Below are 22,052 nucleotides of genomic sequence, written 5' to 3' on the forward strand. Positions count from 1 at the left end.
CAAAAATTAAAAATAAAAACACTAATAAACAGAATGCTTAACAACATTGATCTGATTACATATAGTTCACTGCATTTGAGAATTCAAGAATACACATTTTGAAGCTCATATGGTCAATTTTAGTAAATGTTTTACATACAACTGAAAAAGTAAAAAATACAATACTCTTTGACCTACTGTGGACTACTGATCCAATGGAAGATATCATATTGTATAATTTAAAGAATTAATGAAGGGTGGGCTAGTCAAGTAATAGGGTCTTGTGCAGACAATAACTCAGGGGCATCTACTATTGTTTAACAAGACAGCCTCACGCTTGCTTTGTAAGTGTTCTCTACAAATAAACTGTTTAAAAAAGGATTTGTATTATTAGCTTAGATTATCCTTATTCTTGATTTCTGTGAGCTGTTTCTTTTTAGCTCTCAACACTAATTCTATATTTAATTAATGTTTACTCTACAAAAAGAAAAAAATATAAACAAAAACTATTATTCTCAAGTAAGTGATTTAAGATGTACCTTTCTCAGAAAGATAAATTCCACATTATTGGAATAAATGGAACAAGTAATGCATGCACAACTCCATTAAAATCCTTGGTCTAAAAATTTGTGCCAGTTTACAAATTAATGTTTCTACTGAATAATGGAGGGATATGCCCATTAAACCAGCCTCAAAAGAAGAAGTGACGCCATGACTGAACTTCAACCTTCTCCATCATTTGCTTTTTCTTTCTGAAAAATTAGAGATCTTGTCTCCACTGTACTGAAATTTTACCAGGTATGTCTAGGCATTACAAGGCTTCTGTCATTCTTTATTCTTTATCCTTGGAGCACATTTCCTATTTAAATGCTCATGCCAGGAACAGTAGCCCATGCCTGTAATCCTAGCACTCTGAGAGGCTGAGACAGGAGGATCATTTGAGGTCAGAGGTTTGAGACTAGCCTGGCTAACATGGCAAAACCCTGTCTCTACTAAAAATACAAAATTAGCATGGCGTGGTAGCAGGCACCTGTAATCCCAGCCACTTGGAAGACTGACACAGGAGAATCATTCGAACCTGCAAGGTGAGGGTTGCAGTGAGCCAAGATTGTGCCACTGCACTCCAGGCTGGGTGATAGAGCACAACTCTGTCTCAAAAAGAAAAGGGGGGAAAAAAGCTTATATTGTATAACCTGGGGAAGTTTTCAACTATTTTTCCTTCAATTATTCCCTTCCCTACTTGTGTATTGTACTCCCTAACCCCTTTCCTTCTGGAACTCCAGAGAGAAGCAGGATGTTAGACCTGGATTGGTCCTCTACATCTTTTATTTGAAGTTTCTGTATCTGTACTTTATGGGACAGTTTTCCAACTAGAGAGAGCATCTACTGAATGTTTTCAATTGGATAACATTTAATTCTAAGAACTCTCATGTGTTCTCAGATTGTTCCTTTTATGTAGCATCCTTTTGTAATCTTTGGGAGGTACTACTACTGTGAAGATCTCTGGATTTATTACATCAATTTTTAAGATATATTTTATGTCCTGAATTATCTCTTTCCTGAAGAGTCAGTATTTTAGTTCATCTTGGTCTTTTTGTTCACGCTACTTGTTTTCTTGAAATGTCTGATTATCATGAGATCACACTGAAGAAAGCAGCCTGGGTGGCTGGGGTGGGTTTTCTCTGCTAGTATGTCAGCAGGAGTGCTCACACAGGCCCTTGCCTGAATGCAAAGACCATATGGGTGGAGCATGCAGTCAGGGGAGCTTTTCCTTGGGGTAAGTGGGTGGGAAGGGGGTTGTAAACTTGGGGGCCCTACTATCCACATTACAAGACTTGGCTGTTCCCAGCCATTCTGTTTACTCTTTTGTTGTTGTTGTATTGTTGTTTTTATGAGAAAACTATTTTTTAAAAACTTTGTCTGGTCACAAACATCAGGCTGCATGTATTCTGCATACAATGAGTGGCATCTATTCCATGCAGACATTGCTTGGATAGCCCTTATATGAAATGCTTGTGACCACACGTTTTGGATTTCAGATGTGTTCAGATTTTAGAATATCTGCATATACATAATGAGATATCTTGAAAATGGGACCCAAGTCTTCATATGAAATTCATTTACATTTCTTATATATCTTATACGCATAGCTTGAAGGTAGTTTTATTCAATATTTTAAATACTTTCATGCATGAAACAGTTATATTAAGTACTTACGTGTGGAATTTTCCTCTTGTGGCATCATGTTGGCATCCAGAGATGAAGAATACCCAACCTGTGCCCTGAATGGATCTCCTTGTTTTCAGCTTCTCTGCACACCCCATGCTCTTCCTCACCTGTAGGCTCTGAGCCTAGAAGCCTCTCCAGCACTGCCTGCACAGACTGCCTCCCGCCTCCACCACAGACCCACATGACTGAGTTCAGCTGCTACTTTTTGTGCTCTGTTCTATCCACTCATATGTTCCCACCACATCCTATCTTCCAAAAAGTTGTTAACATTGTTTTCCCTTTGATGATCCTCTCTTTTCCTTGCGCATCTACTACTTAACTCTTGGAGTTTATTCATTCTTAAGTTTCTGTACTTTTATTTCAGTGGAGTCTCAGGGAAGACAGGAAGTCATCTCAAATCAGGAGGCAAAACTATCATATAAACTGTTTTTGATGGTCAAGTCAGTTTGGGAAACTGAAATTAATTTATTCTTAAGATTTCTGCTTTTCAGAAACTAGTGAACACTATGAGATGCTAAATTCTTTAGTGTTCTAGCTCATAACTTCATTGGTAATTACAAATTTTAAATGTAAAAAGTAATTACGTTAATGGACAAATATTATTTTATATTTTTAAAATAAAAATAAAGGGAAGAAATATTTCTGGTCTTTAGGTCAAAAGTCAAGGATATTCATGACTTTAAATTTTCTAGAAACTTTATCTCTCTAGGAAAGAGCCTTGAATTCCAGTGTCAAGAAAGTCTCCACTTTTTCATAACCCTGGGCAATTCACTCAAAATTTCTGAGGATCATCATTTTCTGTGATGGGAATTTGCTGGTTGCCTTCCACTCCCCAACTCACACTCAGAATATTCCCTTTTCTTTTCTCAAGAATACCCTGGTTATTCATTAGCAAAATAACCCCTTTCTCTCCCTCAGCTTCAGGAGCAAGCTTTGATTCACTTAACTCAGTCAGGGATGGCTGGCCATGGTGAGGTTTCAGATGTGAGCATGCACACAAATATAAGCCAATGACATCAGGAAAAACATCTGCAGGACTCCTAGTGAAAGACACTGCCTCTTTCTTCTGTGATATCTCACTGAAAGAAAACCTCCTATTCCCCTGTACTTGGCTATGTGCTAAGAGTGAGGTCTAGAATTGTTGCAGCCCTTTTGTACCACTAGGGGGGCCAGATGAAGCCTGCACAATAGAAAGCAGAGAGGCGCAACAGAGAAAATAACCATAGTGGCTTAATTTGGGCTATGGTTCAAGGTATCTGAAGCTAGATCTGCCCTTCTGCCTCAGACATCATAGGTCCTTGATGAGTGTTTATCATTAAGCAAAACTATACAAACACACACACATACAACATTTATTGGTAAATTAATGTCAAATATTAACTTGCTTTCATCTTCAAGTTAAAATACCCTCCAGAATAGATAAATTTCTAGTTTATATAATTTGAAAAATTAAGTTTGCTAATAGAAAACTATTTGGCATAGACCTTTTATTGAGATGAAAACCAACTAATTTTCTTCCACTCATATATAAAGATATTGTTTTACTTAATTCTACTTTTACAGGTGATTGATTTCCTCATTCACTAAACCTCAGGGAGTTTTCCTGGGGAATATTGTTTAAGGGGAAAAGAGATAAGAAAACATGATAATAGCTACTTGATTCCTTATTCAATAAACAGGAAATAATTCTAGAAAATAAAATTAAGGTTCACTGTTCATCAGGTAGATTGCCAGACTTCAAATTACTCGAATGCCAAATATAGCTTCTAATATCTCCCTGATTAATTCTAGATTTTGATTCTAAGATACTATACATACTTAGATATTCAGCTAGGGGTTTTTGTTTTTGTCTCAGAATTTGTTTCTAATCAAATCATTTGAAAAGTTAAGTAGGAAAGCAATAATGATTTAGAAATGTATTTAAAAAATTAAAACTCACTTGTATGACCTGAATACTACTGTTTTTATTCTCCAGGCAAGTAATACTAAACAGTATTCACTATAGTTGCTCCACTGTTAGACTCTGCAAAATTGATCATATGGAAATCTCTAGACTGGCAGAAGTTTTTGAAGGTAAATTCACTGACTAGAACCTATCCACAAATTATTCATACTGTGGCAATTCCACATTACTTTGAATAATATGCTTGCTTTTTTCTCCTTAAGATCTATAATCTCTATTTGAAAATAAAGTGGCTTTTTCAAATACAATGTAAAATATTTTAAAGAAACCTACAATAAAAAATATACCAGGAAAATTTCCTAATCCCTACTTCTCTGCCAAAATAGTTTTTTAAAACTAAAATTACTTAAATTGAATAGAGATGCTAAAATAAAAAAGAAAATATTTATAAATTGCATCTTAAAGACCAATATGATGTGTTTATTTTCAAATTGAAGAAACAGCCAGATAAATGCTAAGCGTAGGGTTTTTTGCCTCTCATTTTCATTAGTTTTATTCCTTTCATTAATTTCATTGGTAACTAGCAAAGGAATAAAAAAGAGTGCTAAAAGTACAAATGCCGACATAGGTTGGATTTCCTTTGTTTAAAATCTCAGATAGGACAAAATTAATTTTGAAAATAATTTTTGTAATTTGTAATTTGACCTTTCTTGTTTTTAAGTTAGCATCTTACTTAAATACAGCACAGAAAATGAAAGCATGCGAATAGTTTTTGCAATTCAAGTTATCGATTTAAAAAATCATGTATCTCTCTATCCAGGGAGTTGGGGAATGATAGTCAATTAGACTGTAATAGTTTATGATTATAAGGTCTTTTCCTTTATCTATTATTAAAGCCTTAGGTAAAGCTGTATGTCAAGGTTGAAAAATTTCTCCTGACTTAGAAAAATCCACCACACATGATGAAAGGAGCCCATACTGGATGTTAGGAAACTAAAATTCCAGTCCCAACTCTTTATTATATTGCAAGAGCAGGAGCAGGGCAAGATTTTTAACTCCACTGGACCTCAGTTTGTCCATCTCTAAAATAAAAGAGCAGTGTGGAACCACCTTAGGAAATGTGTGCGGTTGTACTCACCGATGGTCCAGAATGTACTAGTTGCCCCTTGGATGGCAGGAAGTTGTTTTCTCTGACCCTCTCAACAGCTGATCTGCCTGTTTTACAGGTGGAAAATTGAGGCTGGAGGGATGACTGTGAACATAGCTGAAGGGCCAGACTATGTAACATCTTAAGTTCCCTTAAGTGAACTTAAGATGCTATGGCTTGAAGGTATTAATACCTTCCTAGGTTGATGGGCCAGATCAGGGCCATACTACCGGCTCCTACGGAGATGGGTTAGTGGAAGGAGGGTACCTGCTGAGAAAGTGCTGCTGGCACCCCACTGCCTGGGGTTTAGACTGGACTGGAGCGTGAATGCACTCTAGCTGGTGTAATGAAAGCAAAAGAAACAGTAACACTGTCTTACTTCTAACAAGATTTAAATGATCAAGAAATGACACCTAGGCTAGGATTTTCATTTAAGATTAATAAATTGTTCAGGCTTATCTTTGCAACATCCATCTAGCTCCCATTGCCTGCAAACAGAATCAAGTAGAAAAGAAATCTCCCTTGAACTCCTTGGGGAATTAAGTGACAACAAATTGACTATTAAATGCACAACAAGAAACAAACCCTCTGAGCCCTTCGACCACATCTTTCAAGCCTTATTTCTGAGAATAGAAAATTCTAAGCTCAATTTGAGTGTCACTATAAACTCCTCTCAGTGCCAGATGACTCTATGCACATATTTATACCCAAAGTACAAACAACTTAGAATGTTTACACTGAGTAGTAATGGAAATCATGTGTCAAATACAATGAGGGGAAGAGAGTAGAGCTTTCTTCAGAACTAAAGCTTAAAGATATACAATATCATGGAAAATCTGGCTTACGAGTAAGAATGCATTGTTTACCTATTTCATTTAATTATAGAGAACATGCATTTTCACTCTTTACATACAGTTTCTGAAGTCTGTTTTTGTTGTTGTTTGTTTTTTGCTCTGTAGTGTTGCCTGAAGCTATGGAAGGATCATAGCTCCTCATACACAGTCTCAAAAACCATGGCCACACACATTCCTGTGATTTGTAATCCCCATTTCCTTTAAGCTCTCACCCCCAGAGAGAGGCAGCGGAGGATTCTTCTACCAAGTCCAAAAGCAGAAGAGCAGAAACAGTAAAGAGAGCCCTCCTTGGATGTCCTCAGGGGCATTCTGCATGTCAGCTTTCCTATTAGAGCACTGTAAAGACCATGAAAACTGTAAGGGCCAGGAACAGAATTCTGGAATCTTTCTACTGTGAGAGAGTCCTCTGAATTTCTCACTAAGTACAAGCCTGAGGAGTTAGCCTCCCCTCAGCTTCTCATCACCAGTGATTCAGGGACAGCCATTCGCAGAGCTCTGTAGAAGAGACAGCATACTAGCTCGACAGCCCTGTTTCCCTCCTCGACAGAATCCACCCTAAGGTTAATGCTTAAAGGGCCATGAAGATATCAAAGGGAGAACACAGTCATGGCTGCCAATTTGTTTGATATAACATGTCTTAGATGGGTCAGTCAGAAATTCATAGCTGTTAGGTGGAGTCCGGCTACACTATTTCAAGAGCCAGGATTCCCCCATCCCCAGCCATGTTCACTCCGTCATTCTCATGTGTTGCCTCTCCAGTGGACTCCGGTGCCAGGGAGCAATGGCTGACCTCAGGCCCTGACCACCCCAGCTCCTCCCCTACAGAGTATTGGATTTAATGTCGACGACACTGAGTACTCACCTGGGGCCACTAGTTCTTTTTGTTTTAAAACTCAGAGAAACTGATACTGCTCTACCTTCTCCTTTTGCTTCTTCTGTCACTTGGTAGAGAGACTGTCTTTGTCCTATCTCACTTAGGCAGCCTGCTTGCTCCTCTCAGCTGCAGGAAAGAGTGTCCCAGTGCATTCTTCCTAAGTGGACATTCCAATTTTCAAAGAAGTTGGCACTTCATCATCAGCAATTTTTATACATTCCTTTTCAATTTGATTCCAAAAATATACTATCCAGACCTGCTGTGAGTTCAGTTTCTCTCCCTACCTACGGCAACCAGCCCCACAAAACTCAAAACCTAAAGGCTGGGATTGCTATAAAGTAGCAAAAAAATCTTAGAGGAAAAACAAAAAGCAAAAACAAAGTAATCTGTAGAGTTGAATTTAAAAAAAGACAGATCAGGGCTGGGTGCAGTGGCTCATGCCTGTAATCCCAGTACTTTGGGAGGCTAAGGCGGGTGGTTCATAAGGTCAGAAGATTGAGACCATCCTGGCTAACATGGAGAAACCTCATCTTTACTAAATACAAAAAATTAGCCGGGCATGGTGGCACGTGCCTGTAGTCCCAGCTACTCGGCGGGCTGAGGCAGGGCAATCGCCTGAACCCAGGAGGTGGAGGTTGGAGTGAGCCAAGATAGTGCCACTGCACTTCAGCCTGGTGACAGAGTAAGACTCCATTTCAAAAAACAAAAAACAAAACAAAAAAAAACACAGATCCTCTCTACGACAGTTTTTGCCTTTTTATTAAAATTTCACTTCCCCAATACATAGAACCAATTTTAAATAGAAACCTAATTGAAGTTACAAGAACCAATCAACAACATATCTGTAATTCTGAACGTCCTTTCATTTAGAATCTTTGGCTGCTTAATACATTTTGCATTGCACCCATATGTCCTGAAAAAAAATGGTGAGACATATGATTATTTAAGTTATATTATATAAATTGAGGGTCTAAACATATCTTACCTGTAAGTATGTTTCCAAACCTTGTCGTCGCTGTTCCAAGACTTTGGGGACCCAGTTCCTAACATGTTTAGAAGGGATTTCTGGAGTTTTTATACATTTCTTAAGCTATAAAGACAGAATAGAAAAAAAAAACAGAGATGTCTGTTAATTATAATGATATTATTTGGGGGAAAAACGCCAATAAAAGAAAGTGAACTACTGCTATCTGCAATATAAAATAGAGAAAAATATAATTACACTGAAATTTTGTCAAACAATTCTTTATTTAGGTGTCTTGACTATTGAGGTTTCAGAAGAATAGTTTTGTGTTTTGGTAGGTATTATTGTTGATATTTCAGGTTGAAATCTGAAAAATTAAAAGCCCAGTAAATAAATAAAAAAGAAAGTAAAGAAATTTAGTTACAAAAATGAATTAATACAACAGAATTTTGCTCAGATGAAGGACTCCACTGATGAAAAATCTTTCTACATATTTTTCACATAAAGAAATCAAAACAAAATGCAACTGTATATAAGCGTTGTCCCTAGAAATGCCATTAACTAGACTACATCATTTGGAGAGAAAACTAAAAAAATGAAAGCCTAATCTTTTCAATGTTCCTAACAATTACTTTCCAACTCCATTCATGAAAACTCAATGATAGTTCTCGGCTAAGCCTTTTGGGACAGCAGTTTTAGGGGATAATATAAATAAAGAAAAATTTCTTTGCAAGTTGCATTAGAACTGTCTGTGGTAGACAGAATAATCCTCCTTCTCCAAAGACACCCAAATCCTAATCCTGTGGATGTTACCTTATATGGCAAAAGGGGCTTGGTAGATTTGGTTAAATTGGTCGTCTTAAAATAAGAAGATTCTCCTGGATTGTTAGGGTGGGCCCAATGTAATCACAAGGATCCTTACAAAAGGGAGGCAGCAGAATAAGTTGGAAGAGATTGGGAGAAACAATTTCATTGGCTCCAGAGATGGAGAACGAGACCACGAGGCAAGGTGACCTCTAGAAGCTGGAAAGAATGAATTCTGCCCTAGAGCCTTCAGAGGAAATGTCATCCTTCTGACACCTTGATTTTAACCCAGTGAAACCCACTTCAGACTCCTCACATCAGGAAGTGTAATACAATAAACTTATATTGTTTGAAGCCACTAAGTTTACGGTAATTTGTTATAGCAGCAATAGGAAACAAATACACTGCCTCTAAAAATGAAATGTGCTTAATTGCTAATTAAAAACTTGAAAAAACCTACCAAGGTTGCTCCTTTACTAAACATGCACAGAAACAACAGAGTTATGAATAAGAAAATGCACGGAATTAAACCTGGGCAGCTAGAACTATAATGAAAAATTATTTCCATATGTAAGAGTAAAATTTGTTGTACATCACAAAGAAGGGGCCCATGTACTGGCTAGAGCAGAGCAGCCATCTTTGCCTCTGAGGTAGAAGTCTCACATGAGAATGGTAAAGCAGCAAGCGCCTGGGTCCCTGACAATCATGAAACCACCACACCAGCACCAGACATTTATGGAGGAAGAAACCAAGTTATATCTGCTAATGTCACCATTATTTTGGTTTCTGAGTTGCTTGCAGCCAAATACAATCCCTCATAAACAAGGGATGTGGCTAGCACTGCTAGCTGCTTAGCCAATATTCATTCCCTCCTTCTTTTGCAGAAAAAAAGATCAATGTCATTCAGAGGGCTAACATGTTGAGCTATAAATTGGTTTTCCAGGTTCTCTTTTAACTAGGGTGACCATGTGACAGTTACCAATATGTGTACATGTCTACTGGGGGTAGGGCTCTTATTTTCCTAACAAAAAGCAACTGGCTTTTCTTGCCAGAAAATGCAGAAGCCATGCCTAGAGGGGTAGCAGCTATGTTATCACCAGAAGTGTGAAAGTCACATGCTACGATGAAGACAGTGAAGCAGGGAAACATGAAGAGCCCAGAACATGAATGTTGTGAGATGCCTGCATCACCTTGACTGCCTGCCTTTAGTTTTCCTATGAGAATAATAAATCTCTTACTTGTTTAAGAAATCTAATCAAGTTTCTATTATATGTAATCAAAGACACTACTAATATAAAGGAATCACTTGTTCTAGTTTAAGTCAGAGATGCTCAATAGATTCCAAGCAGAGATGCTGGGTAGGCAGGTGGGTATGGGTCTGTAAATGTGGAGGTCAGAATATATGGGTATTTAGAGCCATGTAACTAGAGGAGATGGCATTAAGACTTAGGTACAGATGGAGAAAAAAGGCTGTGGTGGACGGAATCCTAAAATGATCCCCTGGTGTAAATGCCTCGTATGATCACCTCCTCTTGAGCAGGAGTGGGACCCGTGACTATGTCAGGACAGTCACTCCCATGATTACATTGTGTTGTATCTGATAGTCCTAGTAGACTGCTGGCTTTCAAGTAAGGTGTCATGCGATGAGAGGGCTACATGGCTAGGACCTGAGGGTGATCTCTAGGAGCTGAGAGCTGCCCCTTGTGTTCAGCCGGCAAGGAAAAAAAGGGACCTCAGTCCTGCAACTGCAAGCCACTGAATTCTGCCTAAATGAGCTTGGAAGAGGGCCCCATGCCTCAGATGGGATGGAGCGGCAGGGAAGAGAAGCAGGGCAATCACTGGAGGAAGTGGGTGAGTAGGTTTCATCAGGAGGACAGGGATAATCAGACTGTGCCAGATGATAGGAAGTCAGTAACTCGGGTACAGAGAGAAGGGGAGTGGGGAAGTAGCAGCTCTTTTAAGGAGTTCTACTAAAAGAATAGGAAGGAGTGCAGTGGGATGAGTGCAGAAGGGAAGCACAGGGCCAAAGGCAGGCTTTATTTTGTGAAACAAACTACTGCAATAGGTTCATATATTGATGAGACTGATTCCATGTTGAGGGGGAAGCTGATAATGCAAGAGACAGAGAAGGAGGAAGATTTATAATTGGTGACAGCAGAATAAATACATACTTCATCTCTATATGGTCTGAGACATTTCTCAAGATCAAAGCCAAAATGCTAAATTATTCTGTGGTAATAAGCTTATTAAGTTTCATTTTAAACATAAAGAAACTTCCTTTCAAACTACTGAATCACAACATATATTTCAGAATAGAAAATCAACTCCATTATATGTGTCCCCTTTAAAAAAAACTTTTGAAGATCTAGCACTGAAAACATTTTTCCTTTTTTATTTATGTCAGGAGTACTGAGGAAGCGGATCATCGTAGCTGCTGGGATCTGTGACAGCATTTGTAGGTGAGTAATGAATTGCTTTAGATGAGAGACAAACCCAAGACAATATGTTTCCAGTAGGGCTCAGCTGCTTATAAGATAAATACTCCTCTGCCACTTCACCCGATGATTAACAGTCCTGGCCCAGCTGCGTCCAGGCAAACGGCCTTTCTGATTCACATAGATAAGTACCAGATTCCACGATACCACAAACACAATCCCCTTTTCCTGGTGTGACCACTCCCTTTTCCTTTTTTATACTGCTAGAATTTACACATAACTTACTCCATGCAGACCTACCACTGCATACATTGGTTATAGTAACCATTTTCCACAAAGAAGCAGAAAGACTTTTCCCAAGCACATGAATGAAAAGAAAAGTTAAAGAGGCGTGAAACATTTGGGGATAATATCCCATCTTCCCCCCAGGGTTCCTTTTAGAGAGAATGTACAGGGTGCTGTGCTACTGGTTTGACCCCACATGGTGGGTTTTTGGTTCTTCTTTATTGTCTACTTCATGGAAATAAATACAGGAGAATGAAGTCTTTTACTCAAGCCAAAAGTAAGTCAATAAAAAATGAAGATCGTTAATTTAAAAATGAAACAGCACCACATTTCACTGAAACCTCTGTGAATAAAGGATGGGCTGCAACTGACAAAAAAACAGCTGGGAAGGCATGAAAATAAAATGTGCTTAGCAGTTTGCCATGCTGGAAAGGTTTTTCTGCCCATACATGCAATTTTTGGCCTAGGGAGATACAGCTCTTTTCAGGAACCACCATTTAAAATAGCAAATTATTTGGCCGTAGTGGGGTGTGGACAGGTATAGCAGAGGCACACAGGAAAACGCATACAAGCTTGAAGGCTCACCCTGTCACAGGAGCCTGTGCCTGGCCTGTAACGAAGAAGACTAGGATGGGGTTTTGTTTTTGTTTTGGTGTGGATGTGGTGTTCTTCCCACCTAGTACTAGCAGAGGAGCTACAAAGGCATCAGGCAAGCACAGCCTGGGGTTAAACTTAACAGAGAATGCAAACTCCCACAGTAGAAACTGTTCCTCTAGTAATTCATAAACATGTATGATGTTCTCCAAATATGCCATTTGCCAAATACTTATTTAATGCCCGGTATGTGCCCAAGACCCTACTAGATACTCTAACAGTGTGGAAGATGCAAAAGATAGGACATGGTCCCAACTTTTTAAAAAGTACCTTCTAATTAGACATAATTTGGGGATTACAGTTTTATCTCATATATTTCCAAAATTTAAGCAGAAATCTCTACTCTAAACAGGAGTTCTAAGAACAAAGACATTAGGGAAGAAAGGGAGCTAACATGAAAAAAGGAGAACTTGAAATGTCTTGGTGTGAATAGACCAGAACACAGAGGAAAGGGCATTCAGCAGGGCAAAGACAGGTGGGAAGCAAGTTTTATAGCATATAATGGGGTAACGGGAGATACTGGCTCAGCTGTCACTGAAGGTTCTTAGGAGGAGTGAAAAATAAAGTTGGCCAGCAAAGGGGTTAGTAATAGACAGAATAATGATTTCTTCAAAGATGTCCAAGTTCTAATCCCCAGAATCTGTGAAGGTATTTGTTTACATGGGAAAGGGGGCTTTGCAGATGTGATTAAATTAAGGATTTTGAGAACGGGAGACTATCCTGGATTATCTTTGTGGGCTCAATGTTATTATAAGGGGAGGCACAAGGAAAAGGGGACTGAGTTTGTGGTGTCATGGAATCTGGTACTTATCTGCATGAATCAGAAAAGCTGTATACACATGGTGTCAAGTCAGAGGAGAGGTGATGACAGGAGACGTTATGATGGACACAGAAGCTGAAGTGGAGTGATTGCTGGCTTTGAAGATGAAAGAGGTCACAAGACAAGGAATGCTGGAAAAGGCAAGGAAATGGACTCTGTCTTATAACCCCCAGAAGACTCAGCTAGAGTCAGATAATAAATTTTAAGGCCAGATGTGGTGGCTCACACCTGTAATCCCAACACTTTGGGGGGTCAAGGCGGGTGGATCACCTGAGCTCAGGAGTTCAAGACCAGGCTGGCCAATATGGTGAAATCCCATTTCTACTACAAATACAAAAAAGTAGCTGGGCATGATGGCACATGCCTATAGTCCCAGCTATTCGGGAGGCTGAGGCAGGAGAATCACTTGAACCTGGGAGGCAAAGGTTGCAGTGAGCTTAGATCGCACCACTGCACTCCAGCCTGGGTGACAGAGTGAGACTCTGTCTCAAATAATAATAAATAAATTTTAAGCCACTGCATTTTTGGTGTTTCGTTACAGCAGCAGTAGGAAACTCATACAAGGTTTAAGATTATTGGCCTTGAGGGTCAATGTCTATGATGGTAGACAACAGAGACTTGTTTCAGAGTATTTGAGTAAAAGAATGAAGATAAAAATGGTGTTTTAGGGAAACTGTCCTGCAGCAGAGACTGGATAAGGATCTGAAATGGTTCAAGTAATACTGATATAAAGTAGTAAGATTCTGGACTGGGACAGTAGGAATAGAAAATGAAAAATTAGGCTGGGCACCGTGGCTCATGACTGCAACTCTAGCACTTTGGGAGGCTGAGGTGGGGGGATCACCTGAGGTCAGGAGTTCGAGACCAGCCTGCCCAACACAGCAAAACACCATCTCTACTAAAAATATAAAAATTAGCCAAGCATGGTGGCAGGTGCCTATAATCCCAGTTATTTGGGAGGCTGAGGCAGTAGAATTGCTTGAACCTGGTGGGTGGAGGTTGTGGTGAGCTGAGATCGAGCCACTTCACTCCAGCCTGGTGAAAGAGCAAGACTCCATCTCAAAAAAGAAAAAAGAAAAGAAAAGAAAAGAAAAGAAAATGAAAAATTAAGGCTGGACGCCATGGCTCACACCTATAATCCTAGCACTTTGTTGTGAGGCCAAGGCGGGTGGATCGCTTGAGCACAGGAGATCAAGAAAATGAAAAATTAAGTAGTGCATATTATAGGAATTTGAAAGATAATGCAAGGTAACAGAAAGGTAGGAACAAACTTGAAGGTTTAAAACCTTGAAATGTATGGTTCTAAGTTCTGTGACTCCAGTATGTGTGATAGAAGTACGTTAGGAAGGGTTGTGTCTAAGTGATAATCATACTAGAGGAATTCTCAAACTTTAACAGACATTAATCATCTGGGGTGCTGCAGATTATTGGGCTTCATCACAAATATTCTAATTCAGTATATCTAAAGTGTTGCCCAGGAATTTGACCTTAGATAATTCAAAAATGCCAATCTAGAAAAACTAAAAGAAAATGGAATCAAATACTCATCATAGCACAACAAGATTAATTTTAGATAGCATCTGAAAGGGTAAAAACAGACATATTAGAAAACAGAAAAATTTAACACCTGCATAAATTAAAATAAATGTTGTAACCAAAATTAAAAGGCCCTTGTTAAAAAACGCTTCCAGCAAATGGCTAACATTGTATTAATAGGCCACACAAACTAATAAGCAAAAAAAACCCAAGACCCTAGCAGATAAATGAGAAACACATAAAACAGACAGTTCAAAAAAGAGGGACTACAACTCCTAAACAAACCTAAGAAACACCTATTAAAACAAGGCAACATACATGCTTGCTAATAAATCTAATTTTTGAAGGGGTAATAGAGTTGAATATTTCAAGAGGATTAAGTAACCATAGATTTAACTACATTTAAAGGGAAAATATTTTATGTTAAACTCTAACATTCAAAGCACATCACAAGATTCAAATGTGGAAATTTAAGGTACCAAAACTGCAATAAAAGGGTAAGGTTGCGTGATGTGGCAGTGGTAGTCAGTCAAGTCTGAGGACTCTGATTGCATTTTTTTTTTTTTAATGAAAGCTGTAAATGCCAGGGTAAGGACTGTACTGTTAAATTGGAGGGCTGTAAGTAGCTATTGAAGGGCTTTTTAACTTTTATTATCATTATTATGAGACAGAGTTTTGTTCTTGTTGCCCAGGCTGGAGAGCAATGGCACAATCACTGCTCACCGAAATCTGCACCTCCTGGGTTCAACTGATTCTCCTGCCTCAGCTTCCCAAGTAGCTGGGATTACAGGTGCCCACCACTAAGCCTGGCTAATTTTTTGTATTTTTAGTAGAGATGGGGTTTCACCATGTTGGCCACGCTGGTCTTGAACTCCTGACCTCAGGCCTCCCAAAGTGCTGGGATTACAGGCATGAGTCATCACACCTGGCCTATTATTATTATTCTCTGATTGCATTTTTTACCCATTTCAACCCTTCTTAGCACACTATCTTACAGATTTATGTTTATTTTTTACCCCCATCAGTATCTGTATTTCACTGCCTTTTAGAGTTATCTTTTTGCCAAATCTAATACAATCACAAGGAGGCAAGCAAAGGAGACTTCTAGCAGCTGCTAGCCCCTTGATAATACATAAAATTAGACAGTGTATCCCAACTAAAACTCTGCTCCACAAAGCTATTTTTATCTCTATGTCCCTGTAAAGTTGTCTCAAAGGCTGCTAAAAATATTCCAAATTGGGAGATTTGATAATTTCTATTCTATTAACGCTAGATCTCATTATATAATTATAAGAACAGCTAAAATTATAATAGAACTGCAGATATTGAGAGAAAGGAGAGTCCTGAAAAATCTAGAAATCTTTTTGACCATAAATAGCTACAAACTGCCTATACTGATTGGGGAGAGAGTCCTCTTCTGCAGAAGAAAATAAATTGTATTAGAGCAGAGAACAGGGTGAACAAGCCTTCACTCCAGAAGCACAGGCAGCCTCGAGCTTGGGGCAGGCCTAATTGGCAGTCACCCACCTGTGCCTGGTGTGGAGCTGGTCCCTGAGTATCTGGAGAGTACAGCTGGGCTGTGCTAGGGTTATGGAGTGCTGCGTGTTGACCTAGGAGGTTAGCGAGGGGCCTGCATATGACAGGCTGCCTCCTCCAGACTGGTTAACAGAGGCTGGGCAAGGCAGGGAGTACTTGTTTTAATACCACAGTAGGGACTTAATTTCATCAGTACCCGGCAGAAACCTCACTAGACTTTTTCCCAAAACACACAAACAAAACCAGAATTCCCTGAGAAGGAAGTGAGCCCCAGACTCCAGATTTGTTTCTTTTTGGAGTACCCTGGGGTTGGAGCTTTTGCAAAGTTGCTGGCAACACCTGCTGTAAATCTTTGTTCACCTGTACTGTTTCTTTTCCAAGTCAACTTGTGTTGAACAAAGTGCTAACTAGAGAAGTAGATGTGGATTATCCCTTGCCGACCTAACAGAAAAGTGTACTGACAAGTTAGAGCTCCCCTTTAAAAGAAAACAAGGAAACAGACTAATTAATCTCTCATTAATATCCTGTTAATGTTTATACGTTTACTTGTTAGCAGGATTTTTCTGGGCAATTTCATGAGGTATTTCTAGATATTAAAATAATTTCAGCACACCAATAAGAATTTATAACTTAGAAAAATTAAATTTAGGTAGAAATTAAAGAAGCATTCACTCTCCTATGCTTTAATAACCATTTCTCCCCAAAACTCAGCTCTTCTTTTTGTCTTTCTGTTTCATTTACCTAAGACCTTTAATGAAGTGTATCCTAGTGCTGAAACATCAGTTTTGTAAAGTGGCTCTACAATTCAAAAGAAGGCTAAGAGCTTCTTTTAACGTGTGTTCCCCAGTCTCTGAATACACAACTACGTGTATATGATCTTTTCCAGGTACATGTAAGTATAATTTGAGTTTAATAAATGTCTTCCTGTAAGACAATCATTTGCTTTTTCTCCCCTTTCGGTAAAGAACATTAAGTGTATTTCATGGATAAAACAGGGTCTGGGTCTTATTCTTTCTGAACCTGTAACATTGAATGTAACATAATGCAAACAGCTTGCAGCCTCAGATTTTTATATGTAAAAGATTTTACATATAAAATCTACCTATTCAGAAAGCATACCTTTAAGGAACTGAATTTATTCTAAAAAGAAATTTACTTCCTGATATAAGACACTGTATATACATACCCAAGAAATATCAGTGCTCTTAGAACCACAGAGAGGAGTATTAACATTATACCATCCGCCACATAGAGAAAAGAAAAACAACCAAAAAACAAGTTACCTTTTTGTGCAAAGCATGAAATTCGCTGTATCTTTTTTCGACAAAATGTTTTCTTCCATTCATTAACACTTCTATCTTAAACACCTGAGGAAAAAATTTAGAAGATTAATTATATTAGTTCAAAACCCTCAATTGTCTGAGGTGGTAAGTTTGTGACCTTGATATATTTCATTCCTTTAATTACAGTAGCTGATACTCCAAAACCCAGAAGGCTCAGGAGACCCTGGCCCAACAGCACTGATTAATGAGCACTCGAACCAAAGGCTCACTAACAAAGTACAGCATTCTCCAAAAACATGTCTAAAAACAAGGGAAACATAAATGCATTAAAAAGCTACCTCATTTTTTAATAAGATAATATTTCTCCCTTAAAATTATTTCTCCAAGCGAATATGACAGCACTGAAATAATACTCTTTACCACAGTATTGCAAGAGGAATACTCCGGTAAAAATCTCAGGCATGCGGCATTCTATTACGGGCAGTTCAGTGTAGGCAGTACTGTGTCATCTATAAGACAATCATGCAAACAGCAGTACATTTTAGGTTAATTTCCTCCTAACCTGCATATTCATCTCTAGTCTCAGCTGGGCTTACTCTGCTGTTTGCAAAACAGGGAAAATGTAGTAAAGGCTCATTTTCCCTGCATGATACAAGTGACAGCTTGTGCTCCTACCTCCACAAGGTTGAAAGGCCAGATGAAAAGGCTCTCTGGGTGCACTAATTAGTAGACACTAACATGACATTTTCTTGATTCTTGGGTCAGTGGGTCAAGACTGGGAACAAGGGATGAGAAATACTGCGAAATGCTCATGAAAATACAATGTTAAGGTCAGATGGGGAGGGATGGTTGGCAGGATCTAAAGAGGAGCTCTGTCATTCCAAGAGTTTGTATTTGACTCCTGTTTTGCTAAGTGAGAGTTTATAAACACTAAGGTGAAGGAATATTGTTTAATTACATAGTAAGCCTAATCTTCTATTTCAATTGTCCTTCTAAAAAAAATACAAAACTGTAGCTGAGATCACATGACATTAAAAAGTATTAAAAGCATGCTTACTTTTAGTCTAAAAATAAGAACTACTTAAATTTAGCATATGAGATACAAGGTTGCTCAACTTCCTTACGAAAATAGATTGCTATGGCTCTATATTTCTATCTTATATGTTAAGTATGACTGTTTTAGAAAACCAGAAATTATGTCATCAAACATAAAATCTGTTTGCATTTTTGTGCTTCTTAGAATCAGAAACAAAATCTTCTGCTGCATGGCTCAGTTTAAGAAATCTGCTTTTATGAAGCCGTAAATTTTCAATAATGTAATCAATATCTTATTGTTTTTCACAAAAAACAAAATGAACTAGTAAAAATATTTTCTTCTAAAACCATTTACATATGCTTCAACCTCTCAGATATACTTACACTGTTTATTAGGAAAAAAAATGTTTATTAATTCACCAGAGAAAATTATTCTTCAAAGACCTTGACAGAAATAGAACCAGGAAAATACCTCAAGAAAACAAACAAGAGAAGCACAGCTTTAACTTGGGGGCTTGATTAATAAGCTACAGAGACCCTTTTTTACTATCAGGTCCCAGATTGAAATCAGGACAATATGGTAGCAGTGAAAGTAGTTTTCATCTGCTGAGCTTTCTGAAATAAATGAGGTTATGTTCTGGGTCTTACTGCTTGAAGCTTTATCACAAAACCACCACCTTAATTGGCACATTAGCTACAGAATCTATAAAACAGGGAGAAGTTTGAAAACTGAGCAAGGCTTGACCTACTGGCTCACCCGTCAAAGCACCCCCACTTGAAGGCCAAGGTAAAACAAATTACGCAACGGCTGCTTCACAGAATGTCACCTCTTCTACCGCCCAGATGGTTACATGACCGAGTTCCACAGTTACTCTTCACAAGCACTAAATTCTCAGTGTGGGCTGGGCGAGGGTGGATGCACACACCCACAGGAGTGTTTGTGATAAACTTTAATAATGTTACAATTGGAAAAACACACAAGATGCCTAATATTATCAAGACTTTCTTCTAAATTCTGGGAAAACATTTTGGAAAGGAAGTTGTTCATCAGGATTTTCATGACAAAGTGAAGCAGGAAATAGAGTCAATTTATAAATCCTATTTTCCTGAATACCATGCTAGGTCATTTTTGTAAAGCCTTTCCAACTTTCTTACAGATGTTGACCCTGCTGTCTGGAAATCCCTTTTGTTGCTTGGCTCTGCTGGCAAACTCCTAGTAGTGATTATGCAACTCATGAGGTGGCAGCCTTTCGGATGGTGCTGCGAAAGCACTCAGCATAGAATCTGACATTCATCTATTTATTTATTCAACAGATATTTACTGAGGGCCTGTAAGTGCCCAGAAGTTGTTCTAGGCTCTGCGATTCAGCAGTGAACAAAAAAGACAAGAGGTCAGCTTTTATGGGGCTTACATTCTATCCAGTGAGGGACAAAAAAATAGCATGATTTAGGAAATAATCTGTGACATGAAGAACAATACAGCAAGCAGGGTGAGGAGATGGTGCTCCATGAAGGTACTGTTTGGATATTGGTCAGAGAAGGCTTCCCTGAAGAGCGAGGCAGTGAGAGGTACCGAACTTGGGGGTAAATACCAGCAAAAAGGGATGCAAGAGTTGAGCGCAGGCCAGATGTGGTGGCTCACACCTGTAATCCCAGCACTTTGAGAGGTGGAGGCAAGCGGATCACCTAAGGTCAGGAGTTCAAGACAAGCCTGGCCAACATGAGAAACCCTGTCTTTACTAAAAATACAAAAAATAGCCAGGCATGGTGGTGGGAGCCTGTAATCCCAGCTACTTGGGAGCCTGATGCAGGAGAATCACTTGAACCCGGGAGGTGGAGGTTGCAGTGAGACAAGATTACGCCACTGCACTCCAACCTGGGCAATAGAGAAAAAAAAATAAAAATAAAAAAGTTGAGTGTGTTGCCTGGAATTTCAAGGGCTGTTTTCACTCCTATTTAAAAAAGAAAAACCCCACACACTTTAAGGTTAAAACCAAGGGCACTTCTGGACAAAGAGTAACGGGAAGGAGTTGTAGCCTCCCACTTGAAACTGGGCAAATTAAATATGTGGGAAAAAATGGCTCTCAAGACACTGGACATCAGGAAATGAAAGACAGTGAGAGACAGGAAACAAACAAGGTGAGCCCTACTAATACCTCAGCTTGCTGCCCAGAGAGAAGCTAGCGCCTGCAGCTGAGGGGGCCTCCCTCAAGTATTCAGGTGAAAACTGATGGGCGCATGAGACTGAGTAACTAAACTACCCAAGGATGAAAAAGGATTAGAGCTCACATGCAACTGGTAATGGTGCCTGTGTTCAAAAGCCGGGGCAGAAAACCTCATCATTCACAAGGCATTAGTTACAGTACCCTGAAAGTTCTTGACTCAGAAGTGGGGAAAATGAACTAGATTAAAAGTTGTTTTAGTCCAGTTTAACAACACTTCAAAGCCAGGTCTGAAGAGGTTGAATTGTTTCCGGGTAACTTAACCACATGCCAGAACAAAGCTCAAGAATATTTTTAGGACTATAAAAACATCTAGAACCCAACAAGGTAAAATTAACAAAAAGGTTGCCAGATTTCCCCTCCAATGTACTAAGTTACACTGTTACTAATAGGGTACAGAATGTCTAGCCCATCCTGGTCAACATAGTCACTTTGGCCAGTCTGGTGCATAAAATGAGAATTAATTGGGCATATTTTGACAAGCATGTATGGTGGCATAAGTTTCCATTCCAACTATCTCACATAAAATTACATATAGGCCTGAGCTGCCTGCTTATTTTTTATTTTATGTATTCATTTAGCTATGTTACTCAAGCTGGACTCAAACTCCTGGCCTCAAGTGATCTTCCCATCTCAGCCTCCTGAGTAGGTAGGATGAGGCCCGTGCCTTTGCGCCTGGCTCTGACCTACCTGTTTAGTTTTCTATTCCTAGAGACATCTTTCCTCAGTTTTCCAGAAATCCCTTCTGTATAAAGTAAGGGAAGCTGCATGTAATTAAATAAATGTATTAAGGATTCCATTCAGATTTGCTTAACAAAACAAAAATCATTCTGTTCATTTGACTAAATTTTTGCCACAGTTGTAGAAACATTATTAAGTCAATAGAATTCAAATTAAAAAGAAAAACAAATGCCATTACTTTAAAGGAAAGAATCTGATCCCCAAGTATGGTTTTAATTATATGTGAAAGCCAACTTTTTTCCTTTGTGGTAACATCTCTGAAATTATACTAGAAGTCAAGGCTAAACTATTTCAAAAGATGGGTTTATACACCAATTTTTCAAGAGTATGTCTAATAAATAAAATAAACTTAAGCTAAGGAAGGACTTAACTTATATTCCAGGTTGAATGTTCTGTCTCAGAAACTCATACCTTACAATGTTGATCACTTCTAAAGCAAAAAAAAAAGAGAGAGAGAGAGAGAGAAAGAAAAAAAGGAAAGTATTCTCTATAACAGATTAAAGTATCTAATAAATAATTCAAGTGCCTGCCAAATAGAGATGGGGGTTCTATATACAAATAAAGGTTTAACCCCAAGATTCCAAGTAGTTTAGGTCAGTATATCGTTACACTGGTCATCTGAAATATACATGAAGGACAACTATCTGTGTAGAATATGACTTTTCATAAATATATATACATGTACATGCATATATATGTATATTTAATACTTGTTCATCAGAACAAGATGCACCAAATAAATATTAAAGCC

General features: G+C 38.6%; 1 protein-coding gene across 10 annotated transcripts in view; it reads right to left on the reverse strand.

Moving 5' to 3' along the window:
• The window catches only part of SNX24 (sorting nexin 24), a 178,669-nt gene that overhangs the window by 63,382 nt on the left and 93,235 nt on the right, over window positions 1–22,052 (reverse strand). For 6 of the 10 annotated variants that reach the window (XM_035291003.3, XM_054252015.2, XM_035291004.3 and 3 more), the window contains 2 exons: window positions 17,304–17,387; window positions 7,972–8,076 (listed from right to left, as the gene is read on the reverse strand). In XM_035291003.3, coding sequence (XP_035146894.1) covers window positions 7,972–8,076; window positions 17,304–17,387 — 189 coding nt within the window. Of the gene's footprint in view, window positions 1–6,324; window positions 6,449–7,971; window positions 8,077–17,303; window positions 17,388–22,052 lie in introns of all 10 variants that reach the window. The other 4 variants (XM_078365000.1, XM_054252014.2, XM_078365001.1 and 1 more) reach the window with 1 other exon arrangement.

This window comes from Callithrix jacchus, chromosome 2 (assembly GCF_049354715.1).
Source record: "Callithrix jacchus isolate 240 chromosome 2, calJac240_pri, whole genome shotgun sequence".
NCBI lineage: Eukaryota > Metazoa > Chordata > Mammalia > Primates > Cebidae > Callithrix > Callithrix jacchus.